At 39.5% G+C, this 9985-nt stretch overlaps 1 protein-coding gene across 3 annotated transcripts; it reads right to left on the bottom strand.

The window, feature by feature from the left end:
- Positions 1–395: 395 nt before the first annotated feature.
- Positions 396–8674, bottom strand: mbpa (myelin basic protein a). 3 transcript variants are annotated; one of them, XM_085149018.1, is made up of 8 exons: positions 8384–8670; positions 6568–6663; positions 6068–6094; positions 3429–3449; positions 2959–3017; positions 2069–2152; positions 1936–1956; positions 396–1611 (listed from the first exon to the last, which is right to left on the bottom strand). In XM_085149018.1, exons 1-8 carry the CDS (start codon positions 8501–8503, stop codon positions 1455–1457), a joined length of 585 nt encoding a protein of 194 aa, XP_085005144.1. In that variant the 5' UTR covers positions 8504–8670; the 3' UTR covers positions 396–1454. The 3 variants fall into 3 exon arrangements, with proteins under 3 accessions (XP_085005144.1, XP_085005145.1, XP_085005146.1); XM_085149019.1 differs by lacking the exon at positions 1936–1956; XM_085149020.1 differs by lacking the exons at positions 1936–1956; positions 2959–3017 and having other exon boundaries at positions 8384–8674.
- Positions 8675–9985: the final 1311 nt, after the last annotated feature.

The raw sequence follows: 9985 nt of genomic DNA, 5'->3' as shown, positions 1-9985 counted from the left end.
GAAACTACTGACTGAGAAGAAGCTCATCGGGAAAGTTTTTAACTGAGTTCGAAATAATCTAAAAACCATTTTCTCATCACTTTCTATGAAATCAAACCTTATTAAAAGGAAAAGAAAAAACAGTTTTAAGGACTTCTGGCTTGATCTTTTTGACTAAAGTCCATCTTTTACATACAGTCTATCCATTCGACTAGTTGTGTCCACTTGTTTTCAGGCATTTTAAGCCTAGCAGACTGTCCCCTTACCACAGATGTGAAAGTGTTATTATCTGGTTAACGTTCAGCAGGAACGCTAGCGTGCACATTCAATGTCCCATTTTTTTGCTCAGAGCTCATTTGAATCATATGTTTGGTAAATCATAACAATTAAAACGCAGCAAAGACAAGGGAATGATCTGATTTTAAAACATTTAATAACTCTTAAATGTGAAAAAAGTAAAGGTGTTTATTGCAAGTTAGGCTGTACATTACAAACAGGAAATTTACATTAAGAGGAAACACAACACTTATCTAAGTATCAGTTCCTATTCCCGTAGCACCACCACACATTAGCCATCTCATCTTTACAGTGCTTTTGACCATTCAGTTAAAGTGAACATACAAACATCAAGTAGAAATAAGAGTGGCAGTGTAATTTATTACAAACAAAAAAAAAAAAATCACAAAATATTTGTCAGAACACATGAATCCAACATCCTGTCCTACAGTCCTGTGCTCCTCGTGCCACCTTGCTGCTTCATCCTTAAACCTTTTGAACCACTTGCAAATTAACCATCAGCTATAAAACATGTCAGCCATCCTCTGGAAAAACACAAATCACCATAAAACTTAAATGACGACAGAACAGATAAAGAAAATCACTAAATGAGGCAAAAGCTACAGAAAAGACAACAGAATAGTTTTAGCACATTTCTCAGGTGTGAAACAGTGCATTTGAAAGGGCATTTTTATCTTGTTTTGATAGAGTTGGGAAGCACCAATATCGTACATGGTGATTAATTACACTGAGGCAAAGAAAACTTAAGCAGTGGTGTTAAAAACAATATTAGAGTCCACTACTTCTATAGGTTTCCAGTTTCATTTTACAAACGTGTGGCTTTGTGACATGCTCAAGCAGAAACGGGACCACCCTCTGTCACGATTTCACATGTGAAAGTTTGTTTGGCTTGTGTGTCGTGTGAGCTGTGTGTTTCTAGGAAGCAGCGAGATCCATAAAGCATCAATCGTGTACAAAATGCAGACGACAGCGGACATAGAAGAAACAAACACCTGCCATGAACAAACCTCAGACAGCAGACACTAGCACCATCAGACAATGATTTTTATGGTAGGAGACTTTACTAAAAGCATGACTGAACCTCTTACAAACAGCTAAATAATTCCTCAGAAGTAGGATTAAAAATAAAAAGAGGATTTTTATGTTGTGTCTCTGTCTAAAGATAAAGGAGGATCGTGTTAGTTTGTTAACATCTCTTGAGGTCGTGAGTCTGCCGCAGGCGTATCTGTCTCTTCTTCTGGTCTCATCGGTGTCGGATCTGCGGTTTGGTCCTCAGTGGGGAGCTTAGAAGATGGTGCTCCAGCGTTTAGAGGGTGCACGGGACTTGCCTTCTCCCTGGAGAGAAGAAGAAGTGGACACGAGGTTGAGAAGAACATTAGTTTTCCTGCCGCAGCCACAGATAAGAGCAATCTGGGAAGATATTTGGTTAAAACAGTGTTGAAAGTTCATGAACGAGGTGATTGTCAAAAAAACGTTGCATTTAGTGGCGCTGATCCACACTGAAAATAAAGCCTCAAAAACATCGAGGTAGATGGCATTGGATGAATTTGGGCTTACATGTAAAAGTGAAAATGTGGCTCTAAAGCTTGTTAGTTTATTATGATGACAGGCTGCGGTAAAAGCATGATGATGAAATGATCGTATTTACATCCTACTCACTGATCTCTGACGAGAACATCACTGTTGCATTTGAGCAAACACAAACAGGAAGCAGTGCTTGTGAAATCCAGGTTTACAGGCAGAAAGGGGGAATTCTGGGTAAAGCAAAGAGGCAAACGTTCTGCGAGCTCACCAGGTTGAAGAGTCTGGACAGCGTGCTTTGGTCTCTGCGCCTTCTGATTGGTGACTTTGTGCTCTCGGCACGCGGTGACGTGGCCTAGAAAAAGATGCCTTATAAGCACAGGTGGAGAACTGGAACCAGCTCCAGAATCCAGCATTGCCTCACTGCATAACCTTTAAGCAATTCATTTTACATCAACGGCCTTTTCCTCTCCATGAGATTAAAGATATTTCCCCCCAGACAATCAGAGATATCAAACTGCTTCAACAAAATGCCAAACACAAAAAAAACTACTTAACATTTTGTTACAAAGGGCGCCGTTTTTGCTGTTGCTGCACAAAAAACACATAACCACCGGTAATATGACTGCAAACCTTCTTATTAATGATCTCCATCCTCTTTAAATGCATTAGGATGGACTCCTTGGTATTTGGGTTTGTGCTTTCATTGTGTTTGGCTACGAGTTGAATTTCCTTCTTTGATATTTAAAGTGAATTGGTGTGCAAAATAACAAAGTGCAGGTATGTGGTTTCTCTGCAACAGCAAAGAAGAAGGTTGTCTTTGATCTGTTATTGTGAGTAGACATGAAAGGAGAGAAATATGAATGTGTGACTTGACCAGATTTCACCTATCAGTAACCTTTAGGGGAAAAAAGATGGATGACAAGGAGAAGATGGGGTCCATGAGAAGAGACACTGACACAAAGGGTGTAAGTGGCTGATCAAATGACACACAAAGAGGTGTCCACAGTGGCTGGACAGATAAGAAGACACAAAGGAGGTGGCAGACCAGAACAGATGGATCGGTGAGTCATCTCTGGAGAAGTTGATGAAGGTGTTACAGAGAACTAGAGGTGTGAAAGAGAAGAGGGGGGGGAGAGGTCCTAAGAAAAAAGCGTTTACCGGCTGTGGTTCATAAATAGTTGAGCGATTTCAAAGTCATCCAGAAGCAGTGAGTCGCTCTGGATTGAAGCAAAGAAGGGAGGGAAATTGAAGTGTAATGAACTTATCAATAAGTCAATAACTGTATCAATAATTTCCAAGCAGCAAGTCAATGAATGAAATTGATTTTCTGTGGCATTCATCCAGGCTGATCTGCTGTAACTGTGACTTTCAGGCCTTGTGTGTGAATGCTGGTAAATCAGGATGTGAATGTGACTTGATTCATCGCGCTCCGGTATAAAATGTATTTCTCTTCAGGGAGGAAAGCAGTGAAACACAAAGTAGGTTAGGTAACAGGTGCACTGCAGACAAAGGACATGTTGCAAAGAAGAGGTTGACAGACAGGTTTAAATGGGATGATTGCAGACGCACAGAGCGGCACAGTCAGCAGTGGGGCTTTTGTATAATATGAGATGGATCGAGTGACGTACCAAACCCAAGACGTCTCTCCACTGGACATGAAAAAGAAACAGATAACGACATGGTGAGATGAGCAACAGTAAGATTATGATGCCACCTGCACTGGTCTCAGATTAGCTTTGTGGTAGCAGACAAGTCGATGTGAAAACTCTGATTTTATCCAGTCCCTCCATGATCTCCACTGCTATGATCTGGCTTTTAAAAAGGTTTCGGTAAAGGTTCCTAAAAAAAACATGAAGAAACTGAAAATGGATGCACATATAAAAAAAAGAGAAAAGGTTTAGTTTCCTGTCCAGTTATCTCATGATCCTTGATAATGTATTTATCCAGTACCAGAGTGGGAATCTACATTTTAGAGGAATATGTAACCCTCATAAAGAAATTGCTTTGCAATAATAAGACAAATATAAGAATACAGTTAGATCCCCACACAGAGGATTAATAATAATCTAGTAAACATCAGCATAAACTGACTTATTTTTTTCCAGATATTCATTCAATAAACGTATGAACTATAATCTTAATATTACATAATGGCACCGTCATCAGGTCACAGTCTTGGTTTGCTCAGTTATAACCAATTATCTATTTGTCTCACTAAAATCAGCCTCAACTTTAGCTTATGTTACCATGATAACACCAGGATAGCAACCATGGCGATGTGTGAAATTAGGTACACATTACATTTTAGCTTTCATTAACCCTTCAAAGCCCAAACCATGTTTATGAACCCTTCTGACAAATATTAAAAAATACATTAAATATCATTTTTGTGCAGTTTATTGCTGACAGTTTGTTTATCTTAAAAAGAAAACCCAATAAGTGGGTTACAGTTGAGAAAATCTCACTGGTGATGCAGAGGTCTCTATCTATTATGATCTTATTATCTGATATTTTCTTATTTATGGCTTATAGTGCTGTCTGTGATTATATCAGCTTTTTCCTTTGTAGGACATTTAGATAATCTCTGTGAATACAGGTGAACTCTGTTTCATCCATTGGTTTACGGGTGAAAGACCCACAGCTCACATTTAGATCCACAGGACACTAGATGGGCAATTCATGGCTCTCCAATGATTTTGTAACCATTACATGAAGGCACCTTCAGCAAAAGGCTGAAAATGAGTAAAGTGAATTTCCACAATAAGATGTGAGATGCAATTAGCAGAAATTGTGGTGGGAAATTTGCAGTCATGACAGTATCAGTAAAGTAACCATTGAGACAGATTTTAGGTCAAATATCCAAATCTCATTTTTAGGCTTCTCTAAATAAAGAACTTTGATTCTGCTGCTTTTATAGCAGAGTGTATTTATATCAACAGTTGAGTACTGATTTCAGTTTTACTTCTTTGAAGTCTGGGTACATGTGCAGTTGGTGCATTCAAGACACAAAAAATGAATTAAATTTAAAAAAAAAATAAAGGCAGGACTGCACATGTCCTCATAGACCAGGGGTAGGCAACGCCAGGCCTCGAATGCCGGTGTCCTGCAGGTTTTTAGATCTCACCCTGTGTCAACACACCTGAATCAAATGATTAGTTCATTACCAGCCCCCTGGAGAACTTCAAGACATGTTGAGGAGGTAATTTAGCCATTTGAATCAGCTGTGTTTGATCAAGGACACATCTAAAACCTGCAGGACACCGGCACTCGAGGCCTGGAGTTGCCTACCCCTGTCATAGAGCTTCATTATCTAATGCTAAAATTTGTATCTCTCAGGCCTGAGCAGACCCTAGCAGACTCACAGTAAACATAATCGATGTCTGCAAAGTGCAAAATTCTTGATGTAATATTCAACAGTAAAATCTGCTAAATTGGCTAATTTAGCTTGCGGTTTTGTACCTCCATTTTTTAAGATAGTATTAACAAGATTTCTGAAATAAACTCAATTTTGGATTAAGTGTTACCCAAAATAAGTGACTGAGTCCATAGACTCAGGAGGAAAGTGTTTGCAGAGGTCAAAAAGGGAGTTTTCATATAAACTTGTATAGGACCTAAATCGTTTTTGCTACTACAACTGTCGCCATCTTGTGGTCTTCGGATAGAATGCAAGTTTTAGGTACTTCCCCTTTTGAGGTTAGGAAGCTACATTCATGTTTTATGCTATCTAAGTGACAGCCAATCAGAAGAGGATTTGATAAAAAAAAAAAGGTGTGGCCTTAGAGGGAAATGAGCTTAAACAGCTTAAGACAGAGGAATGAACTGAGGGGCTTTTCTAACATTCAGTCTATCTCACTATATAATGTCTTTGTCTCTATATTGATCCCTTCTCTTTCTTCTCCTTTACTTCACCCCCCTAAAGACTGCAGCATATGGCTGCTCCTCCCTGAGCCTGGCTCTGCTGGAGTCCTCTTCCTGTTAAATGGCAGTTCTTTCTTCCCACTGATGCCAAGTGCTTGCTCACAGGGGTTCGTCTGATTGTTAGGCTTTCCTCTTTAAAATGATTGGATCTCTATTTAACTATAAAAAGGTGAGGGGATTGTTTTTACTTTGTTTTGTCACTTCATCAACAAAATTGAATTTAAACCTGAAATGATAAAGAGTGATTATTTTAACCTTTGATTTCTGCAAAAACACTCTGTCTTTATCTTCATCCTGTGGTTAAACCTTTGGAATAATTAAAAACAGATATGGGTAAAGTGGGACTCACCCTGGATTTAGGACGAGGAGAGGAAACCTGAGGAACACCAAGCAACAACAACAACAACAACAAGAGAGTGACTGATTGTTCAGAGCAAAACAAAACAAAAAACAGAGCAACAAACTCAGATATGAAATAAACAAAAAGTGCTGAGCTGCTGATTGAAATTTCACCCAAATCTTTTTTATCGATATGTAAAGTCATAGCGGCGCGCTAATCACTGAGATAGGCGAGGAAAAACAATTTAACCAGCTGTTTTTGAAACATTGCCACACTGTTGATGCCAAGAGTTAGAGCCCAAGAAAATACTGGAGGAAATTTGTTTATTCCGCATTATGAGTTATGCAGTTTTTGGCAATTTCAGGGGATTACATCAAACACATTTAACTGAATGAAGCTCGGCAGGGTTAGCGTGACCCAGCAACAAAAAATAGCTTTTATAAAGGTAAGTAAAACATGTATGGTCCATGGAATGGCATGAATAACGTATGCGTGCAAGTGGAACTTACAATGCTCCTGAAGAAATGCACAACAGCATTTTCATTAGTCCGACGGCGGGAAGAGGACTGCTGGGGTGAGGCGGCCAGATGACCCCGGAAAGACCCCTGAGAAGATAAGCAGAGGTCAAATAACTGCATATATTTGTTTAACACATGTTCACCTGACTGTATGAAACATGCATGTTTCTGCAGTGTGTTCATGATAGAACAGATTGGGATGAGCTCACTTTCTCTGATGAAAGTCAGCACCAGCTGCAGAATTATAGCTTTGATATTTCCTAATTGTTGTCAGATCTCAGTGACAGAGAGGAAATTATCAAGATGATGTTTTTCAGACTGATGATACACATTAAACCTCATATATGCAAATCAATATTTAATGATTTTGTAAATGTTCAAGGTTCAAGGGTTCAATAAACACTCCTTTTAGAAAAAAAAATTGAGTGTTCTGGGAATTATTTAATGGTTCAGACTTTAAAGTATTAAAGGCAAAAGCAATGAAGACAATGAGAGGAGATGTATCCCTCATGGTCATCTAAGGCGAGCTGTGAGATCAGAAGCAACCCCTACATATTGCTGTAAGCCTCTGTTTATGTGGGAAGCCAATCAGAAGAAGGTTTCTGCCTCTATGACAGTTATTGGATTTATTTTTTTTTTTTTACTTGGTCTTATATTTAATGAATGCAAAGAAGTCCGAATAAAGAAGTGGAATATGTGCAGGCACACATCTCTTTGCTTTCTGTGGTTTTCTGTCTGTCTTGCAAATGAGTCACAGAAAGGCTGAAATACAAGACTGAAACACACAAACAATAAAATTCAAGAAATCTCTGAGATCTGGCGTCCTTGCGCTCTGCCTACTCAGAATAACAGCCTCAGATAGCAGTTTGAAAGCAGCAGAAGGGCCCCTCCCATCACATACTGTTGAATCTTGAAATCTGAAAGGGGCTTTGTCTGATGTTTTCTATCTGCTGCAGCTCATGGTCAGACAGATATTACAGACTAAATTTACCAGCAAACATATCACGGTACATGAGGCCTGTTTTTCCCTTCACAAGATCTCAATGGGACTGCATTAGAGCCTTTATATTAGATTCTTTGCAGCATTTTGCAAAATAAGAAGAAAAACTAAACAAAACAGCGCATCGGGGCAAAGCTACCAAAGCAACTGGATGGATTTTTGAGTTACTCATACCCTCCAATATATATATATATATATATATATTTTTTTTTTAAAAAGCTCAAGATGGGAGGCAAAAAAAATCCACAGCCCACAGTACATACAGTAATTTTGAGTGTGAGCTTTTACATAGTGCAGTACTCAGTGAAACATTCCAGAGATGGTGTCTGACATACAAAACAACCTCAGTGCTTTAGGACACTGACGCTTAAATAAGTGGATTTTCATTAACAGATAAGGTCTGCAGGTGAATGTGAAGTACAAGCAGTAAAACCAAAGAAATCTCAACTCTGCTCAAGAAAATTCAAAATTGCTTAAATATTTAAAAGCAAACTGAACAATATGAACTGCAGAAGTAAATTATCACCTCCCTTAACCTCTAATGATCCACAAAGTCTCACTTTAGTTTATGAGGACATTTCTTTTTAATATTTCACTTTTTATGATAAAAACACAAATTATTAATAATATTAATTGCATTATTATTGTAACCACATTATTATTTATATGTAAAAATTAATATATGCATGAACTGGCTTACAGACCACAGACCACAGCTTGGCACAAAGTATCTAATTAACTAAGTAAAAGTTTAAAACTGGGTTAAGCTGAGGATGAAACTGTCCTTTTAAATGGATGGATGCTCACCTTGCTCCTCTTCTTTTTGTTTCCTCCAAAGAATTTGCTAATCTGATCGATCAGACCGGGGTTCTTCTTTTTCCTCCCGAGCCCGAAAGCGCTCTGCCCTGAGGTGCTCGCTGTAGCCATGCTAGCTGCTGCTGCTGTTTGGTGGCGTTGACCTCTCTGTTTACTCAGTAGTCCTCTTCCAAGCTATTCCAAAGCTCACAGTGCCAAAACCCGTCTCTGCTGCTCCTTCAGGGTGGTTTGCAGCCCATCTGATGCTCAGGGGCTGTCTTTGAAGGTGTCATCCCCTTGGCCCAAGGGCACCATGGGACATACTGAGGGGTCAGGTTGGTGAGGGTGGGGGGGGTTTGCATTGGTGATGTCCATGGTTCTGGCTCAGCTCCAGGCATTCTTTGGAGCTTCAGTGGCTGTGTCAGTCACTGCCGCCCTCCGCATGGGCCCGGCCATTGTTCCTCTCCCCATCTGCCTCACCCCGGCCGCAGGGACAACAAGGGTTATCTCTGAGTCTGAACTCACACCCTGATGCAAAGCAGCCCGAAGCACTGTGGGGCCATTGTTGCATCGGCCCCATATATCTTGTTCATGCATTGTGTTTGAATTGGATGTACAGTCACCAGATTAAGAAAAGGAAAGACTATGGTGTGAAAGAGACAAAAACCTGTGAACACAGGCCAATTATCTGTCTGCACAGTAATAAAATAAACTTGAGGTGACTTTGCACATTGCATTTGCTCCGTTTCGGTGTCTTTAAGCCAAAGCCATTCAAGAGCTCCAGTTATTTCAGTTTATGACTAACAGGAGAACAAGATCTGTGCCATGGACTTGAAAACTGCAGCTTTATGCTTTAATGCCAATAAAAGTATAAATGCACCAAGTTTAAATATGCAAAAAAAATAATAAAAGGTAGCTGCCTTGAAAGCATCTGCAACTTATTGATGACTGAGCAAACTGCATTTGCTCCTGAACCTTGGAGTGAATATTTTTGTCAGTGTTTCACAGAGCTATCCATGGCTGTTTAGCAGTGTAGAGTGTAAATTTCTTTTCTCATTGTACCACTTAACAACATTACAAGGAGTCCTGCATGTGTTGGTTCACCCAGAGCGGCTGCGGCGGTCGGCAGACAAAGCACGATCTGTTGAGCAGCGAGCTGTGTTAGAAAACACCCATGCAGCATCAGAATATTAATATTTTGAAACAGATGTCTTTTTGTTGTTGATTGTTTCTTATTTCAAGTCAAGCAGAAATGTTTATAGAAAACAAACAGGTTAAACTGGAAAAACATGTACATGAACTTAAATTCATATGTGTTCATATCACACAACATAAAGCAAGTGAAAAGTGGGGGTTTTGGCCACTTTACTGAAGTGGAAGTTTTATAGGAACAGTCTCCATATTTTAAATAACAATGTTTTCTAAACTTTGTATCCAATTAAGATTCAGATACTAAGCCAGAGATGCAAATAGCACACACATATGGCGAATGATTGAACCACCAGTGGCATGCATGTCTAACATACCACTGTGGGAGGAAACTGGTATGCAAACATGCAAACTTCACAACGAAGCAGGTTCAAACCCAGAGCCATCTAACCGCTGCAACACCAT

The sequence above is a fragment of the Neolamprologus multifasciatus genome, chromosome 22, assembly GCF_963576455.1.
Source record: "Neolamprologus multifasciatus chromosome 22, fNeoMul1.2, whole genome shotgun sequence".
NCBI lineage: Eukaryota > Metazoa > Chordata > Actinopteri > Cichliformes > Cichlidae > Neolamprologus > Neolamprologus multifasciatus.
Note: the sequence above shows the minus strand (reverse complement) of the source record. Positions and strands in the feature narration are given on the sequence as shown.

What these genes read in the sequence shown, in the direction of transcription:
- mbpa (XM_085149018.1), bottom strand. Translation starts at nt 8,503, where the DNA reads ATGGCTACAGCGAGCACCTCAGGGCAGAGCGCTTTCGGGCTCGGGAGG. An exon ending in ACAAAAAGAAGAGGAGCAAG is followed by an intron (nt 6,664 to 8,383) that starts GTGAGCATCCAT and finishes TTATCTTCTCAG; the next exon opens with GGGTCTTTCCGGGGTCATCT. An exon ending in GATGTTCTCGTCAGAGATCA is followed by an intron (nt 1,612 to 1,935) that starts GTGAGTAGGATG and finishes TCTTCTCTCCAG; the next exon opens with GGAGAAGGCAAGTCCCGTGC.